Below are 20,923 nucleotides of genomic sequence, written 5' to 3' on the forward strand. Positions count from 1 at the left end.
CACCCAAAAGACCATTTAGTGAGACATTCCCCACCCAAAAAGTCAAGAATAATAACGATAATTAATTTATTAAAATAATAATAAAAAAAACCCACCACTTAATCCTAATAACAATCCACGAAAGGGGACGAAGAGGAACTACAAAGTTCCTGAACACCCCAGTTGGAGAGAGAACTCATCGGATTTCTCTCTCTCTAAACTGAACCCCTGCCACGTTAGTTTAGTTTAGTTTAGCTATTTGCATTGAAGAGAAGGTGTACCTAATAAAGTGGCCACAGAGTGTATATCGCTAAAAACCGGCTTTCGATACCCGTGGTGGGCAGAACCAAATAGCCCACTGAATAGCTCTGGGTTTAACTACAAACAAACACTAACTAAGAGGATAAACGATACAAATTTTTAACTCAAAGTCACTGTATTGTCTCTTTTTATACATTATATTAATAGCAAAATTACCTACTATGTGGCAGCACGAGGGTGTATGTTTTGGAATATGTGGGACGGTTGAATGACCTAATTAGCGAAATAGTATCTGTAATTAAGTGTAAAGTCAAGTTAATTTGCACACACTTTACATAAAGACTGAAAAGGTTTGTTGCGATGTAATGCTAGTTACTTACCTAAGATAACGTGAGTTATAACTATGATTAATTGAAACTAGAAATTGTGCCATCTGGTTAACGTTTGATGTTGGAAGTTGATCTTTTTATCTAATTTCAGGTTAGAATCTAACTTCAAATTAGAAATGTCTAAGCTGATGTAACTTATCATATCATGCTCAGTTACACTGTTAGTAAATTTATGTAATAAAACAATTTAAAATTACCAGTGACAGTGGAACATAGACCTGTCTGCAAAGCAAAGCTGTATCTGTGTAGATGAGCATCTTGGAATACAGTACTTTGCAAAGCGAAGCTTTATCTGTGTAAATAAGCATCTGTGATATTCAGCATCGAGTGCATGAGGCTTAGTTAATTATTATTATACACTGATTTATTTTTAAATATTTAAAATAGTGATCTCAGTGACGTTTAGTGACAAAAAACGTCAGCTCAAATCATTTCGTTGTTAAAGTTCAGCTACATAAGGAGAGCAATACTAAGAGCTTTAAATAATTGAAATTACTGAAAATGATCAAATATGCAACATAATATTATTCAGGGATTTGAAACAGTATGGATGAGGCTGTGTAGACACAATAGCCAAAATAACTACTGTTGATCAGGAAGTACATGTATCAAAATATTAGATTTATCTTGTTGAAATTATTGCTTATAGTATGGTTTGAGTAACTGTGTATATAATATAAATGACAAAAACAATTGTGATGTCAGAAAAGCACATTCAAGAGATCTTAATACAAAGTGGTAAAAACCCAATAACCCAAATGCTTTCAAAAAGTTGACCTTTGTTTTTTAGTTAGCCCCTGAATAACAAAAATAAGTTGTAAGTGGGTGTATATAGTCATCATGCATGTAGTATTTTTAACAATAGCTGTATGGTTGTTCTTTATAAAATATAGTTGAGTGAAAATTTCTATGTGACAATTGTAAAGGACATTTACAACTTTTAATATGTATACAAATTACTTGGAAAATTACATATTACTAATTACAGTTAGGTGACTTACCTACTAACTAATCCTAATTAAAGCCATCAAACCTAGTCTAACCTGAGGTAACACAATGTGACTCGATATAACCATGATAAGCTAGAAAATGCATAGAATATTGATATTATATGCTTTTCTATTTAGATACTGTTACTTATCTAAAAATTTAAAAAGATCATAAAAGGCTTTATTTTGTAAGAGAATCACATAAGAAAGAAAAAGATTTTTTAAGGTAAGAACACCAGTAGTTGCAGATCAGATCTGGTATCATGTAACTGTTACACCATCAAGCCTTGTTCTGTGACATGAAATGTGAATACTTGTGAACATTTGAGCATTGAGCAATCATATGTTTCTAGTAAACAGACATTTCTTGTATATTTAGCTTTTTAAATGGTTGGTTCACGACCCTCAAATATATGGTCGTTAACAGACCAAAGTTTTAAGTCTTATGATGGTGTGAAAGATTCTTCGTATTGATCAAGAAATATAACTGTGTTTATTAGCAATGAGAAGTGATGATAATTATGGAATTTTGTGATTTTTCTTACTTCTTTTAAATTAAAGACTTATTCAGCTGAATGAATCTATTACTTTTAGTATTTACATTAAATGTGTGTATTAGTCCCAGTTGGACAGGTTATTCTATCTTTGGTGAGATTCACAAGCAACGGAAGCCATAGCATACATGAAATGTGTAATGTTTTCATTTATGAAAATAGGAGTGGTTGAACTAATGAGAGATGCACATGTTTATTGACAGATTTTGATGGTATTTAATGTGACATAGAGTATGATTATTGAGCCATAATCTGTTGGATTTTTACATTTCCAACTGTATCTAATACATTAAAGTTTTTCAGTAAGTTTGATTTTTTTATAGTTACTTCTACCTAATATTGTTGATATTTTGACTAAAATAAGTATCTTTATGCATTTTGTCACTAATTAGTGTGAACCTATAATTATTACCTATAATTAGTTATTGTCCTGATTCAGTGCATTTGTAAGAAATCTGGTTGGTTTAACATACACATGACAAGAAATCCTTTGGTTCTTTCAGAGCATTCTTGTAATCCCACCTAAATGAAAGAAATACTAAAGTCCACTGTATATTTTTAAGGAAATCTTTGATTTGTTTATATTGTAAATTGTAGTCTTCATCACTGGTAATTGGAACTTATTAATGTCAGTCACCTTGTTAGAAGGATAACAGTTTTAACTAGAACTTAACCTGTCTTTTCTTATTTTCAACTTTTGTCCTGTTGTCTTCAGAATACAACACAGAGAAACAGCATTCTTTATTCTGGTGATTTATTGAATAATTCTGGAAATTTCTACAATATTACCTCTTAGTTTTTTTTCAAAAGCAAATGAATTAAGAGATCTTAAGATATGATAAATTATGATCAAGGTTTTGAATTACTTCTTATTTGTAAAGTAAATATAAAATGTTTAAACAGTTATATTACTTTAATAAATTTTGTTTTGGTATTATTTGTCTGTATTTATTTATTACCTTTTACTTTTGATTTATTAGTAATGTTGTTAACATTTTTTCTTAAGTTATGAACATTTTCTTACTGTTTTTAAGATTTAATAGAAAATATAGCAGAATTGAAAAGTTTGTCCGTGTAGTGTCAAAATAATTAAGTTTCGATCAAGATGGATTGTTGTTAGAACCAAAAAGAAACTGCATTTTGTAGTCTTGTATTAAAATATTTATGATGAATATGAAGCCCAGTCTGATATTTAATTTACCACTTGTCACTGAGTTCTATTGATTTTGAAGAATCTTACTCCTTATTAGTAACCCTGGACAAGGGCAGATCAAAAGCACAAGGTTAGCATAGAAAAACATTGAGTTCATGGTTTGTAGAATCAAGGAGAATCTTTTGAGTTTATTGTGAGGTACCATAACATTATGAATCAAATAATAGGTTAGCAACAGTCATTGAAATAAGAGTTCTTATTAAAATTACGATTGATCAATTCATTTTTAAGATTCATGCTGATAATTTTCTATGTAGCTGCAAAAATTAATTTTACATTATAACTTGCTTATAGGATTAACTGTAAGCTTAACACTGATTGTTCTTTTTATTAAAATTAGACTTAAGTTTAATAAGTTGAACATCATTTTAAGTTTTTAACACTATTTTGTTTTATATTTGTTTTACAGATATTTCAAACATAATATGTATCTCCTCTATATGTTCATGTATCTAACTGTATCTTAATAATTAGTTTACCAAGTCACTTATGACAACTTTATAAATGCTAATCTAATTCGTTTTCTTCAATAAATAGAGTAAGATTTTCTTTTTTTTTTTCAGGTAGCGATGACGGGTGGACTTACACTGCGAAATTCCCGGCCAAAAAATTTATTGTTAGTGCTTGCAGTGGTGGCATTTTTGTTTACTATATATCTGTTTACTGCTACACGTTCAGAACTGAAAAATGTACAGGGATCCTGGGAAAAATGTACACAGCAGCGAGATTCTCTTTCTGCACAACTTCAAGGTTAAATACCAGAAAATGTTATTAAAGCATTTTGTAACTGAATTATGTGATTGACAGATTCTTTGAATGACAGAGTTGCATTACATATATATATTACTACTTTATATACTTTATATAAAACATTCTTACAATAAGGTTTATTTCATTAGCAATATACCAACATTGATCAACTCATTCCATAATATATTTAAAGTATAGTAACATCTACTTGTTTATTTTTGGAACATTTCATCTATTACAGAATACAGTAACTAATTTCTTAAAACATGGAAAGAAGTCTGGACTCCCAGGGTCCACACCTACCTATAAAACAGAAAATACAGTTATTAATTTCTCGAAACAAAATGGTTTGGAGGGGTTCAGATTCCTGAACACCTCCAGATCAGTGCCTTCTTATGCAACATTAAAGAATGCTGTACCAAATTATAAGTTAGAAATATAACACAGTGTAAAAAAATTATGGTGGAAAATAGCCTTAGTCACTACACAAATAAAAAGACAGGGCCAGAGTTAAGTCATAATGGGAATAAAATCATAAACCCCTTTCTCAATTACATAACTCTGTGCTTAACAACAAACAAACGTAATGACAATATTTTAGTTATTTGGATAATTGGAGTAAATAAAAAGAGTAAATAATCAGAAACTCTTAAGTTTGATTTAATTGATTATTTTGTGACAATAGATTTTATTGTAATTTCGAATAATCAAAAAACAGTTATATTCTCGACAACTAATTTTGATTGATTAGTTGATTATTTTCATGATGTCCAGTCAGCTTAGTCATAATTTTTAATAATTGTTTATTAGATTATCTGGAAACAGTAATAACTGGAAACTAATTTTCAATCAGCTGATTATTTTCATGACATCAGTCTGTTAACTGATTTCATTACAAAACACTAAGTGATGTAATAGCTGCTGTAATCAGTTTGAGTCTGTAAATTGAACTGTTTTTTTATAGGGGTGTATGAAGAAAAGAATTGACATGAGATTATGGCTTAACTGTTTTTTATTTAGTGGTGTATGAAGAAAAGAATTGACATGAGATTATGGCTTAACTGTTTTTTTGTTTATAGTGGTGTATGAAGAAAAGAACTGACGTGAGATTATGGCTTAACTATTTTTTATTTAGTGGTGTATGAAGAAAAGAATTGACATGAGATTATGGCTTAACTGTTTTTTATTTAGTGGTGTATGAAGAAAAGAATCATCTTTATAAACTGAACTATTTTTCTTTTAGTGGTTTATGAACACAAGACTCGACTAGAGACGACCCTTCAACAGGAGAAGAAGACAAAAGAAGGTAGGAAGTGTAAAGAACATAATGCAAGTAATACTTGAGTGAAGTATCTGAAGTATTTACAAAACTAATGCATGGTTATTTGCAGCTGCCAAATGTAAATAGTTGATGGTATGTTTATATTTTAAATTATTATGTATCTGCTAGTAACTAATAATTGTAGATGAATGACAATTCTGTAACTATTAAATATGTTTATCCAGCAATGACTAAAGTCATTAAAGTCCACCTTTCTTCCATACAGTGAAATAAAATGTTAATACAAACACATTCTACATTCTCAACTATTATAGCATTTGTGGTGATGATTTAAACTTTCTTTGTATAGTACCTCATATCTTATTATATAAAACTTAGTCATGTTGAGAGAAGAACGTAAAAACTGTTTCTTTTGTACAATATGACTATTTTGCCTCAACAACCAACAATTAAAACTTTACATGTTATGATAGTTTCATATTGCCAATGTCAGGAGTGACATGTACTGCAAACAAAAAATTTTAAAAGGAGAAATCATTTGTCACTGAGTTGTTGATACTAGCTAATCAGTAATGTGAATAACTTTCTAAGTAAGACTATTACAAGTTCAGGGGTTCGATTCCCCTCGGTGGGCTCAGCAGATAGCTCGATGTGGCTTTGCTATAAGAAAACACGTACAAACACATACTATTACAAGTTTAACTTGATAATGTAACATGACCCAATTTATGAGTTTGTTTTAGTTTAAAATACTGTGTGGATGAACATAAGAATTACATGTGATGTAATAAGACTAAGTTTGTTTTGGAGCCTTTTTATATAGAGAGAGAAAATATTGATATCTGTCTTAGTAACAATAATGTTGTAACAGTTAGGTAATCTATTTTGGATTATTCTGTAAGGAGTAATGAAAATACCAGACCATTTGGTGATAATGAAAGCATTTATTTCTTCAACTTTAGTATTTGCACTTGCATAGTTTAATGACTTAGAGATAAACTTTACTTTGCAAATAACTGTAAATAGTCATTTACTTGTTAATTACACACAGTAGCTCTACTTCTCTCATCTCTTTTACTTTGTAAAAATACAAACTCACTCTTCCCAAAATTGAAATAACAAACCAACTGACTAACAAACTTAATAATCAGTCAATTACTGTAAGAAACCTACATATCAATTGACAGTCTCTTCTAGTTTCACGTAACTTGTATTTTATGCCTTCTAAATTATTTCTTAAACATCTAAGAAAATTCTAATCACTGCATCACGTGCTTATCATGTGATTTAAAAAATCTCCCTCTAGCTGCAAACAATACAAATATCTCAATCATAAAACATAGTTTACAAATGGAGATTTTGCTGCCTATACTGTGACAAAGAAGGACCAATTATTTTGAAAATGTTTCTGTTGTACTAATGTATCTTGACAGCCTTAGTAACTAGATCAGAATGAAAACATTGTTTTAATATTGAGAAATATAAGCTAAGCATGTGCTGTATTGAAAATTACTGAAGTTATGAAATGGTTTACATGATTATGTGTATTAATAGGTTATTTCTTTTTTCACTTTCTTATTTAAAAATAATGGTTGTGAATGGTCATAATTATTGTGTTTGATGTATTGATACTTGTTAGAGAGTTCCTTCTGTTACCTTCCTTTTTGTTGTGTTCAAAATATTTAGGTTATTGACAGTACATGTATTTAAATTTTAATAGTCTTTTAGAGAAGAATAAACAAAGTGTATTTTAAATCCTATGTTTCATTGTAGTGGTTCATTTAATGTATCAAATAATGTCACCCCATCAGTTTGGTAATGTATGCTAGATCTAGGGATACCATAGATGTAAGTGAAATCTCATTACTCCATACATCATCAGTGTGGACTAATCACCATATGGTTGATTTTTAATACAGATAAATCTTCACAATGAGAAATCTAATTGATAATCCATATATTAACATTATCATGATATAAGAAATTGTGTAGTATAGATATTAATTAATTTAGTTTGAGAATGAATATTTTATTATTATTTAATTTTTTTTCTATTATAAGAGAATTACAAACATGATTGTTAGAAGTTGTGTTTGTAACTCAGTTATACAGAGAAGATAATAAATAGATAATTAAGTAATAAACACATAAATAGTGTGAGCTGAGCAGGAAAAGAAAGACAATAGTAGAAGAGAGTAAAGTCACGACTAATGAAATGTTTGGTTTGAAGTTATCTGCCGTAGAAGTGATAGGCCTAACATTTAATATGTTAGAGTAAGCCTAACAGTAGAAAAAGAAATAAGAATTTATTCCATCAAGGTGTGGTTCTGAAGTAGTTGAAATAGCATGAGTGGTCTTTGACTAAAGAAACAGAGGATATTTTGAAGAAAGAAGACCAAATGATTACTGAAAGATCAGTATATGATTGCAGTAATTCATGCCACAATTGTGAGCAAATTATACATGGAATACTAGGGTGAAAGTAATAGCAAAAAGTAGTTTGGCTTATCAATTGAAATTCTAAAGCAATTGAATAAGTCTAAGTGGACTTTTGACAAGAAGAAGATAATTATTTAGTGATTATGATATGACTATGATCTACAGTTTAAGAGTTTGTTGTACATAGTTTAACTAATTCAAAATATATGTATATATAATATTCTTAAAGCAAGTTAAGTGAGTATTCGTCATTTACTTTAAAATTTACCATTAATAAGTCACATACATCTGCTCTATGAGAACCCTAATGCCAACAACAAAATGACTATATATATATATATGAATGTGTGTACTTTATTTAGTAAGTCCCTTGACACACATTCTAACTCTGAAGAGATATTTCTTCTAACAAATATACATTTTCTGTTTGTATGATTCAGTACTCTGTATATACGAGATGTGATCAAAAAGTTCTAAAACTTCATTTTTATTCTGAAGAATAATGTACATACATCAGTATTATTTGCTATATCCTTCAAAGTTATCTCTCCCAGCTGATACACACTTGTTCTAACATTCCTACCATTTCTGAAGCAATGCTGGAAGTATTCAACTGTTATGCAACTAAGTTCTGCTTTCACATTACTATGGATGATCGGAATGTCATCAAATCTCTTTTCTTTCAACTTAGTTTTGATTTTTGGGAATAGAAAGAAATCACACTGGACAAGATCAGGAGAACATGTAGGGTGTGGTATCACAGAACAGACATAGCATTGTGTGAAGGTGCATTTTCATGATGAAGAAACCAGTGATCATTCTCCCACGTCTCGCAGCAGTTTCTTTTAACTTTCTTCCTCAAGCGAATTAAGATCTCTTTATAAAAGGCCTGGTTAACTGTCTGGCCATGAGGTACGAATTCATGATGAACAATACCTCAAACGTCAAAAAACATGATCAACATTGTCTTCACATTGTTGTGAACGTGGTGATAATGGAGACTTCCACTGGGATGACTGAAGTTTCATTTCAGGGTCATAACTGTGTACCCATGACTCATCACCAGTAATAATAACGTAGATAAAATTAGGATCAATTTCTAACCTTCTTTTCAGATCCTTGCACACTTTTTGACTGTGAAACTTTTGGTCATCTGTCAACAGTCTTGGAAGACATTTTGCTGACACTTGATGCATGCATTTTATCAGTTAAAATAACCTGACACAATCCAAAGGAAATGTCCAGTTCATCAGCAATTTAATGGATAGTTAATTATCAATCACTTCTAATTTTTTCTTTCACCTGAGCAACCGTTTCATCAGTGGATGATGTCGACAGTTGCCCAGAACATGGGTCATCTTTGACCGATTCTCAGCCATCTTGGAAGCATTTTATCTACTAACAAACGACAGCCTTACTTAGTCAGTCATCACCAAAGGCAGTTCATGACATTTCAAGGATTTCTGTTCCTCCTTTACCATTTTTCCCACAAAACTTGATGCAAACGTCTTGGTGTTCTTTTCTGTCCATTTTATTTATGACAGATGCAAGAGATACGTCTGTTTTGAACACGGTTTATGCAATACAGGTGTAAAGTCTGGAGAAATAGCTTGTGCATGGGGTAGATCACTATTTGTACTTTGTACACACCTCAGTGAAGCTTGCTGCCTCTGTTCTGGCATCTATAACAGTAGAAGTCTTAGAACTTTTTGATCAGACCTCATGTATGACTACAAGTAGGAGTTGATTAGAACAGGAGATCAAGTGGTGATCACTAACCACGAAACACCTGCACTCACTGTGTAAACTGGTTTATGACAGTATTTTTATAAAAACTTTCACAGCAGAAATTTACATATATACTGTAACAGACATTGAGAAGTCATCAGAGTAACTTATGTTACAATCAAGTAGAGTTACAGTGCTCCAAAATGAAAACATTATCAGCATTTATACAACAAAACAATACATGAATTATGTATATGTTGTTCTGTTGGTAAGTTAATGGTACAAACAAAGTGATTATTCATGTGAAGATAATGAAATAATATGCCACTTTGTTTGTGCTATTTGTGTAATTATTGATAAGACAAAATAATAAACTGATACATTTATTGTACATAAAGTTGTTCTTTATTTATCAGTTGTATTTTCATGCTGACTAGCTTGCACTCTTAAATTTATTGATTGATAACATATGTTATTTGTAGCACACCATTTGTATTCAAAGTGACTGGTTCAATGTCTTTGTATTCCAGAAAAAAATACAAATGGATTTGGATTAATGAGGTTTCACTGTAGTTGAATCAGTTTTTTGTAAGGTAGCCAAAGCAACAAGAATGAACTGAGAATGGGTTGAAAAGATAAATGCCAACTTTAGTCTTGACACCTTAGTGACAAATTTTTATCATCAGAATAAATATTCTTTCCACAGAGAACAAGAGTGAAATGGTTTTGTCTTGTTTAAAGAGAGTTTATTCGTTATGCTACTAGCTATTACGTCAAGCATATTTTGATAAAAAGATCACTTAATACTGCGGATAATTTGTTTCACAGTCTTCTTAATTTGTCAGTTTCATATCTTAAACCAGGTGTGTAAAAATAGCTTTAAGTGCTCAATCTTTTGTTATGTTGTTATTTAATATATGCTGTTGCAATGTTTAAAAAGTTTATTAAAGCAACTACCCAGATTGTTTTCATGATGCATACCATACTTTTGTGTGCTTGTACTTACAGATTCCAAAAAAAAACTCTCTGTTCTGGAAAGTCAACTGTCTACAGAAAAGGTAATATGTTAAATAATTTAATGATAGCTAAATCCTAGTGTTTTACCAGATGATAATTTACCCCTAAAATCATTTTTGTTGATGATCTCTCTTATGCTTACTTAGTCCACATCTTCTCTTTCCATTTGTGCTTTCCAATCTTATTCATTCTTTCTTTCCTTCTACTTCACAACCTTAGTGTTGTTGCTTATCTTGTTGGTGACTATTCTATCAAGTCTGACCCTGTGAATGCCTGTCTGTTTCACTTCACCATCCTTTGGTATCCATTTTTGGCAGACAGTTTTTGTTATTCAGGTTCTAATGCACATTTCTTTCTCCTATCTCTGTTTTCTTTTCTCCTTCATCTGACCTAATTTATTTTCAGCATCTTTAAGGTACATCTTGGACAAAAATGCTGTTTAAAAAGTATTTATCTCTGTTCTGGGATATTGCTCTTGTTACTCTGTAGTTCTCAAGACCAGAGACTAGTGTCTGCTTATCAACCTGGTGTTTACCAACTAGTTACTAGTTGTCTTAAAGTTCTGAATGGAGAGTTTATTTTCTTTCTGTCGTAGTCTTTTTCACTGTGTCTGTGGTTGACCAAGGTAGATGTGTCAGATGTTTTTCTTTTTACACATTCTATTTGCCCTGTCCTCAGAACATTTTCTCTCTTTTTGTCCAACTCCATGCTTATGCTCCTTATATCTTCAATCATGTTATAGGGGCATTCATTTGCAACATTCATGGATTGTAGCATAGGTCCAATACCAAATGGAAGATTGGCTTCTCTTTGCCTATTCTTGGGAAAACTCCTTCTCTTCCACCTAAATTTTTCTACAGGAGACTGTTCAGTTAGGCTTGATAGTCAAGTATTCTAGATGTTTTTTCATGCCTACCAACTATTTGGGGCATCTGGGCATGTTTTGATATCTTATCTCAAATTTCGCCCTTCACTGCTTTGTCTGGCAACAGTGGAATGACTTGTCAACAAGTTTCACATTTCTACTTTGCATGTTAGGTTCTTTCCATATTGAGGACTCTGGCCCCTCAAGTAAGTTTCATAGCTTATTATGTACTAGGAACTATGAACCTGGTGGTGGATTGTTTGTCTTAGCCAGACTGGAATCTACCTGTAGTATGGGTTCCTCCATTCTCAAAATTTTGATTGAGTTTCCTTTCAGTCAGACACAAAGTCCACTTTCTTTCAACACCAAATTTTTACTCTTCTGGTCCCCAGTTTATTATCCCTCAGAACTGGTGATTCATGCTTTCAGCTTGGACTGATCTCACCTATCCTCTTTTGCACCTCCTTCCCAATGCCCTCAACTTGATTTGCAACATTTTTTGTTGGGTCCTATTGGTGGCACCTCTTTGGCCTACACAACCTTGGTTTCTTCTATTTCATCAATAGAGTTCCAGGCCCTTTCTTTTTCTGCCCCATTCCCCCTCTCCCTTCTCTAACCCCAACCTCACCTGCTTTTCACCCAGGGATGTCTTCCCTTCATTTTCACATGTGGAATTTATTTGATCTGTTACCTGCAGGGCCAGACTACTCTTTGATCATGTAACTTTCTTTATATCTCATTTCTGTCATCCTTGAATTTTGTCTGTCTATCAACAGAAGTGGCAAGTAGTTTTTCAACATTAGTCCACCTCTCATTCACTTCCTCTGACTCACCCTACTGTGGACCATCTTTTTTCATATGGTTATTTAACCATGGTTGTTTGGTCTCCAACATATCTGATTACTGGATAGCTTTGCCATTTTGGTTTTTGCTGACCTTTGGACAAGATCATTCAGACTGGCATGTATTTGCACTCATTTGTTTCCCATTATCTTCATCAATTGGCTGTTTCATCTTTTGCATGATTTTGACTTACTTTTATTGCTCTTCTTCAATCTACCCACCATTTTCAAGAAGTGTATGTTTATTTTGGTTTTCATCACCCTTTTCTCTCTCAGAGGATTCCTCCATGTGGCTAGTGTTGCTTCCCAGGATTTACTTATCTCTCAAAATCTGCACCATGTCAGGGGTAATGGAAAGCACTCAACCCATCTGCTCTAGTCCTACCAGTACCCCCTGTTAAGATTAGGTGTTCAGCATGACTACAAGAGGTATTTTCATGATATTTACACTACTCAGTTCTCTGATCTTGACCATACACTATCATGAATAAAGCCACCACCAAATAAATATCTGCTTGTTGACTCTTTTAAAAACAGGATTTTGCAGACACCAATTGCATTCTCTGCATTAAAAGATCTTTCTGGCAGACATCAAATGGGGATCTGAGCACTTCTTTACCTGAAAATGTATTTCCAATAGATACCTCCATGTAGTTTTCCACCCATTGTCCCCATTTAAGGTGCACATTTGTTTTCCATTATCTAAGAATGAAGTTTTGTTGTACAACTGTTCAGGATAGAGGATTATCATCACGTAATGATGTCATTATGCACTTGCATAGCTCACATTAAACATGTAATTTTTAAGTTGGAGTTAACTCAAAATTACTTGCACACAAGTCTCATAGGCAGATGTTTGTGGGATCAAGTTATTCTGTGTTTGGAGGTAAGTATCTATTGGAAATATATTTTGAGATAAGGAAAATGTTAACTTCTGGATGTTTCACTGAATAGTGATTTACCACTAAAATCATTGCAGAGACTATAGCTCAAACAAAGTAATATTATATTGTTTAATCTGATGATGACTTACCAGTGTGTACATTTTAAGGTATTGATTTCGCACTATAATCTAGTATGTTGATATTATATTATATTATTTATGGAACATTAACAAAGGGATTTAGAAAATGGTTTTTGTGAGTTTTTTGGCTCTTTATTTAATTAGCATACATGTTCATTGTAGTAGTTTCCTTATAAATTTCAGGACACTTTTCAGAAACTTCAGAAGGAACTAGGTCAGCTCCGGCAAGATGTAGCTTTCCTGAAGGAGGAAAAACAGCAACTGGAATTAGAAATGACCAGCCAACTTCAACAAGTGCAACAGCAGAAGGAACTCGAATCCAACAAACTCCATGGTTAGATTAAAAAAAAAAGACATTATATAAATAAAAACAGATATTTATTCTCAGATTTTCATATAGACCAGCAAAATATATTTTAATATGTTTTCATTGATATTGAGAAGACATGTTATGGAACTGTTAAAATGTTAAAACTAAATGCTTTCATGTGGTGAACATTGAAATATATCTTTCCAGTGCTGTACTAATGTAGAAATGTAGAAAATAAGTGTTCTGTTGCTCTCTGTTTAAAATTTTTAATTTTTGATTTATAGTGCAGCTTCAAGAATTGTTGAAAGAAAAGGAAGTACTTGAAAACCAAAACCTGAAACTAGAATGGGATATAAAAGAGAAATCTGTGAGTTGTTGATATTATGTTTATAAAAGAGAAATCTGTGAGTTGTTGATATTATGTTATTTTGTGTCAACTTTATTCAAGAGTCTTGAGAGGATGCTGTTGTTTGCCAGAACTGTTTAACACAACTTATTAAATAGAAAATGGACAAGTGAATCAAAAATACTGTTTAAAAAGAATTGTTGGGTTTTAAACTAAAAATGAACCAATGTAAAATAACTTGCAATGATCCAACCATGTTATTTTTAGTGGAGTTGATATAAACAATTTAGTTCAAGTTTACTGTTGCTAGATTTGTTTGTTACTTGTCATATAATGGTACAATTTGAAGAAAATGACTTGACAGTTAAAGTAAAGAAGATCTGTTCTTGCAAACGGTATTTACTTTGTTTTGATCTGAAATTCAGGTCTGGTATGTCTGTGTGTGTAGTTATGCTTGGCTTCATTTTATAATTATTTTATCTAACAAGTGTTTACCTACAGATGTATGAGCCTCATAATGAAGAAAATCTCATTTTTTGCAACTTTAATCATTTTATTTTTGCACTGAGAGAATTCTTCTTACTCATAATTCAATACTTAGATTTACAACCAAATGTTTTTGAGAAGTCATTCGTGTACAATCCAAAAAATTACATGGAATATATTAACTGCAGTAATATATTGTTATCTGAAAAGTCCATGGTTATTAACATTAAAAAGCTTAAAGTTTGCTTGATTAAAATAATCTAACTTATATAAAATCCAGTGTGTGTCATGTCAAGCTTGGTTTGTCTTGATTTTGTGAAATAGTTGGAGTCACAACAGCCAAAATGCATTCACCAAATAGTGTAGTTAGATTACTGTCTGCCAATTGTGATTTTAGTGATAGGGGTGCAAAGGAGCCATGATGGAGGGAATGTTTCTATGAAACCTTGTATGTGTAGTGAGTATTAGGATCAACTAGCATGGAACTATGTGCATAAAATTTATCATGAAAGTTAAAACATTGATTCAACTTTAAACTTAATGTTTTTTTTAATTAAGTTATTTTCTGTTATATCATCAATGTTTTTAATACAAAACACATTTAGTTACTCATCAGAGAGTCTAAATTAAGAAAAATGTTTCTAGTTTTATTGGTTCTTCATTTCACTTTGTACTTTCGGAACATAGATTAACAACAATATTAGGTTAGACTTTTATTACTAAGTAACATTACCACCAATGCCACAGCAGGATGTCTGTAGGCTTAAAATGCTAAAAATAAGTTTTGATACCTGTGGTGGTCACAATATAGATAGCCCATTGCATATTTTTGTGCTTAACTTCAAACAAACAAGGTAATATGACACAAAAGCCATCGTTAAAATATAATGTTAATGAAATGCACTTACTTTTTATAAGGTAATATGACACAAAAGCCATCGTTAAAATATAATGTTAATGAAATGCAATTACTTTTTATATATAAAAAGTTGTTAATCTGATTTTCACCAATAATTATTCTATGAGTACAGCATAAATTCTTTTACAAATTATCTTAATTCTTTTATTTAATTTCTGTAGCACATGTTGGTGTATAGAAGATATATTATTACTAGAAATTAACATACCTTAATTTTTGATTCACTCACATAGGAATTTACTAATATTTTTTTCACTGACTTGACTGCACTTTTGTATTTCTTTGCTGGTCACGCTTGATTTTGCAAAATGTATTTACTGTGTGGTAAGGATTGTCGTACTTGTCCATCATTTTTGATTGGCTATACACTAGTAAAAAATAAACAGTACATACCAGTTTTAATTATAATTTAATTTTTTTCACTTCTGGTTTGGTCATTGTAGAATTTTGCATGTTAATAACTTTATAATCTTGATCTAAATTCTAATGACAGTATAATCTGATATGCAGTTGCTTCTGTTGTGATATCAAAACTCTGTATAGCACTAGTTTCTTTTCATGACTGATGGTCTCATAAACTGATAGTAAAGTCAAAAACTAGCAGGAACTTCTTTTAATTGACATGTTCTTAAAATATGGATGTTTGAATAAAAATATCCAATAAGGGATGATATACTGTAACTATTAATGAGCAAGTAAAACAGCTGTGTTAAGAGGTGACATTCTCAAAAATTGATAACATGGATCGAAATCGTATCTTATTATAGATGATATTCCAAAGTACCATGTAGTGGGAGACAAAAATGTTTTCATTGAAAGATATTTTCCAAACCTAGTACCACTGTTTTAAACTGTTTCAAGTAATCACTGGTTCCAGAAGTCCTCAGATTTATTGTTTTAATATAAATTTACATTTATTCTAAAAGTTGTCAGTTTTATTCTCACTATAATTTATTAAGTAAAGGCTAACTTTTTTATTTTATTCATAGAAGGTTTATTTTGTGTTATTATAATTTACAATAATTATATCAAAATCTGTCCTTTTTCTGGTTTTTTTTCAAGGATGAGTTGAACTTCTTACGAGCCCAGTATAAGCAGCTGCAGTCTCAACTTCACCAGTCTATTGCTAGTTCCATCAGGGAAAGAAATAACCAGTCCAACGCTAATGTCAACCAAATGCCCAGTAGTTTTACTGCACAAAAAATAAACCAATACTTGGTAAAACCAGGAAAGCCTGATTTCTTTGGAAATGTAAGAGTGGTTATTAGTTGTCAGATTAAATTAGGGTTTGATGTATTTTGACAGTTTCATCTTGAAGATATTGAAATGAAAGTTTTTACAAAACGGGCAGCTGTGATTTAAAATTTATTTCCTTTACAATTTAAGAGTCATTAGCATATAACTTTTGAGTTTTTTAAAATCAGGAAGTTACATTACATTTTCATGTATATGATAGCTTATGAAATATTATTATTTTTTAATTTAGGTCCTTCAACATCAACCACCTGTTCATGAGGAAAAAATCAGGAAGCAGTTTGAAAACATACCGCACTTTTACTCTCCTAAAATGTTGCAGAAACCAAAAGTTGACTTAGCTAATAGTGAAGGAATGTACTTTAACCATAGAAAAATGCCAAATAATTTTGTCAATAAAAATGGGGTAATTGAAACAAAGAAGAATTTTAATCATTTAGGTCTCCCAAAATTTCCTGTAGGTGAACCATTGAAAAAACCAAACAATGATCTGAAATCTGTTATTGTTCAAAGGAAAGCCCTACCTGGAGAAAATGCTAAATTACCAAACAATCAAAGACAGTGGGACAGCGAACATGGTGATTATGTTTTAGCTGATAGGGTGGCAGCTTCAAGAAGGCGACTCCATACAGGCAGTCATGTTAAGGAGAAAAGAAAAGTGAAAAAACAGTATATTGACTATGATTTTAAAGGTAGGAACAGTATCATAGCTTAATTACTATTATTAGAAAAATAGAAGCTACATCAGTTGTGTCATGATTATGATTGGTAAGAACAAGGTTGTAAGATGTTTATGACTGCTAAAGGTAGGAATGGCATCATGGCATTATTATGATTCTTGAAGATAGGAACAATCTCGTGGTATTTCAGTTGTTAAAGGTAGGAAGAACATAATGAAAATTGTCAAATATATCATAATTCTCATAGATTGGGGAAATGGGAAAATTTATATTTTATATTTTGTGTTCACATCCTGGAAAACATCCACAAATTTAGTGTAAATCAGTGATGTTTCTAGGACATGTATGAAAAAATAATTACCATTAGCACAAAAACATTGCACACAGATTAATTCTAGTGAGCTTAAGCACATCAAATTTCATATATATTATGCACAAACATAGTTTTTTATACATTGATACACTTTGATTACCATTAATTATCATGAAGCACAAATGCAGCCATAATATATTATGTAACCAGTGCCTAGATTTTTGCTGAAAGGATATTTGAGTACCATGCATAAGGCTTCATCTTATTTTCCTAAAACTAGGTTATGAAAGATCATTTTAGTATAGCCTAAAAGACCTTTACAAATTACTATTTAAAGATAGGGTGTTTTCATTAAATGAAATTATTTTGATCTTAATAGTTTAGTGTATTAATAAAACAGTCCCTATGACAGTAGTCACAGAAGAAATAGTCATACTTGGTGTATATATTATATCATTGACATAATTGCATAAGAAAGGTTTCATAGATGTCAAAATGAAAAACAAAAAGATAGAACAAATGTATGCAGTTTTGAGAAGTTTTCGTTTTATTTCATATCTGTACAAACATTTATTCAATTAATTAGCAAAGTAGCTATAACAACTGCATTAAATAATGTATCAGTAATTTATTTTATTTCATAACATTACTGAACAAAACATGTATCACTAACCATTGCCACACAACATCTTAATGAAAAGTATGGCTTGGGGAGGGGTCAATGATGGGCAGTGTCTCTGAGAGAAAGGTAAAATATTGCTATTGACTGTTAAATAAAACCTGAATATGGCAATATATTATACCAGTAATTTGGAGATTTGAAAAAAGTGAATTCAAGAAATATTGAAACACAGAATGTTTCATTGATAGTAACTAATAATATGACATAAATGTTTCAAGAATATGGTTTTATGTGTTATCCAGGAATCTCTATACAGAGAATAGGATTTATACCAGTGAACATCTAATTAAGTCATGTTTATCGAATGGTCTATAGTTCAATGAATACATCATGTTTATTTAAGAAGTTGTAATTTAATGTATATCTGAGTGGTATATTGGTAAAAATTTACTGTTTGTCAATCAACAAATGATGTTAGGAACAAGAAAGAATTAACATCGAAGGTAAAGATGAGCTTGTGCAACTTTACAGAACTGGATTAATAGTTTTGGTTTGGTTTTGAAACTATGGAACACAGTGTGCTCTTGAGGTGGAGGTATTAATTATTATGGTGATTATATAGTGTTAGCATGTTGAAGTATAGGTTATGTGTTAAGGTTTTTCTTTTTGTCTGGAGGGACCATGATGAAACTAAACATTAGTACTTTTTGTAAACGTTTTACTTCATAGTAATTTTTACTTAATGTAATAAGCACCATTATGTAAGAACAAAATTAAAAACTTGACTGTTGAATGGTGGAGTATTGTAATGCATTAATTCTGTTTCTGACAAACACATTTACTTACAGTAACATTTGTGTCTTTGCCAGTTACTGTAGCTTCCACAAGTATGATTCTACTTTGTAATGACATGGGTTTATAAAGCAACTATAAATATTATGGGTGTTTTATCAACAAGTCTGATCCTGCATGTTAGAATTTACAACTTATTTCTCCAAAAGACTACCTCATCTTTTACACATAACAACTTTTCTTGACTTTTGGTGTTCTCCATATGCACAAAGTTTGGTCACTCCAAGCCATGATGTTCCCACCTACCCTTGTGTGTTTTCACATGTAGCTGTGTGTTTGCATGCAACAACCCTTCACCAATTAGAGTGCAACACAACTTCTAATACAGCTGACTCCTTCTATGCAGCATTACTCAACTTCACTTCTTGATTGGCACAGAATTTCAATCAGTTGCTTGTTTTTTTTTCTGAGAACCTAGTTTATCGTACTTTAGTTTGTTATGCTTCATATCTCTAAATTTCCAGTCAGAATCTGTTCGAGGCATCTCTAGGTTTTCTTCACAAGGGCAATGTGGAATGGATGGATCATTCTTCGCCAGGTTTCTTTTCCCATTTGTTAACTGTCCCCAAGAAGACGAGGGACTGATGCTCCATAATTTATTTATTTTCCTTGACCTTCATCAATTCACCAGAGAGTCATACCTATCTCTTTGATGGGCTCTTGCTTCTGATCTGTGTGTTATGAAGGCTCAGATACTTACTTTCACATCCAGCATCCTGACACTTTCCATTTAACAAAATTTTGCAATTTCATTTCATTCAGCTGGGAGTATGGTGGTGGTGTTTTGCTGGTGTACAGATACTCCTTCTGCCCTTGACATAATGCACCTGGAGGATGTCTTCTAAAATGCAGCTCATACCTCCAGCTGGGCACTCTCCTTCTACCATCATCCAGTTATCAGCTCTTGGAGGGGGTAAGTTACTAGTGTTACTTGTAAGTGGATCAGCTGCCTAAGTCTTCACATATGAAGGCCTAGATACCCTCCTTCTACTGTGGATTGGATGATTCCTTCTGTATGCCACCTGGTTCTGGACTAAAATTGAACTGCCACATCCAAATGTCAGTTCCTAAGAGGTACTGGTTTTTTTATTGAGTTGTACATGCACACATGATGATATGGGTCCTTGGAATGAAAGATTTGTTTCCCATGTGAGAGATGAATGATGGAGGACCCTCTTCTTACCATGGGCCAGGTATTGTTGGTGATTGAAGTCAATATCCCACTTACAATCCACTGTGCCCAAACCACTCTACACCAGAGGTCCCTTCCTATAATTTGTGGGGTTCATCCTGTGATTCTGTCTTTATTGTGACACATCATTTTCATGGGTGAAAAGTATACTTGGCTTATTTTGGTCACTTTCTGAAGGGGGGTTCATCAAGGTAATGTTACAATGGTCTCTCCACCAGGCCAGTGTGAGATTCTAGCTATTATTTGAGAGTATGTAAGATATTGTATTGGTATTTAACATTTTCCTACACTGAAAATGTATTTCCTGTAAATTTGTAACTCTTCTCCCACTTCTGGTGTCTTTTATTTTGATGTTGCTCAGTCTCTAAGTGAAGTTGAGCTAAGCTATGGAGAGGGAGTCAGTTGAGCTAGTAGTTGTGTCATGCTACTATTGGTAGAGGGTTGTTGCATGCTGACTTGCACAGCTGCCTGACATAAGGGTAGATGGGAATATGAAGGCTAGTGGTGAGGAATCATTTACACAAATGGAAGGTAGTGCAAGTTGAGAAAAAAGCTATTATGTGAGGGGATATAAAAATCTATTGGAAATATATTTTCAGTGTAGGAAAATGTTAACA

At 32.0% G+C, this 20,923-nt stretch overlaps 1 protein-coding gene across 3 annotated transcripts in view; it reads left to right on the top strand.

Annotated features, from left to right (window-relative positions):
• The first annotated feature begins 465 nt into the window (after positions 1-465).
• The window catches only part of LOC143235832 (uncharacterized), a 28,840-nt gene continuing 8,382 nt past the window's right edge, over positions 466-20,923 (top strand). Inside the window, exons 1-8 of one of the 3 annotated variants that reach the window (XM_076474052.1) lie at positions 466-590; positions 3,949-4,135; positions 5,379-5,441; positions 10,593-10,642; positions 13,516-13,666; positions 13,927-14,009; positions 16,456-16,644; positions 16,880-17,339. In XM_076474052.1, coding sequence (XP_076330167.1) covers positions 3,955-4,135; positions 5,379-5,441; positions 10,593-10,642; positions 13,516-13,666; positions 13,927-14,009; positions 16,456-16,644; positions 16,880-17,339 — 1,177 coding nt within the window. In that variant the 5' untranslated portion in view covers positions 466-590; positions 3,949-3,954. Of the gene's footprint in view, positions 721-3,948; positions 4,136-5,378; positions 5,442-10,592; positions 10,643-13,515; positions 13,667-13,926; positions 14,010-16,455; positions 16,645-16,879; positions 17,340-20,923 lie in introns of all 3 variants that reach the window. The other 2 variants (XM_076474054.1, XM_076474053.1) reach the window with 2 other exon arrangements.

The sequence above is a fragment of the Tachypleus tridentatus genome, chromosome 12 (assembly GCF_004210375.1).
Source record: "Tachypleus tridentatus isolate NWPU-2018 chromosome 12, ASM421037v1, whole genome shotgun sequence".
Taxonomy (NCBI): domain Eukaryota; kingdom Metazoa; phylum Arthropoda; class Merostomata; order Xiphosura; family Limulidae; genus Tachypleus; species Tachypleus tridentatus.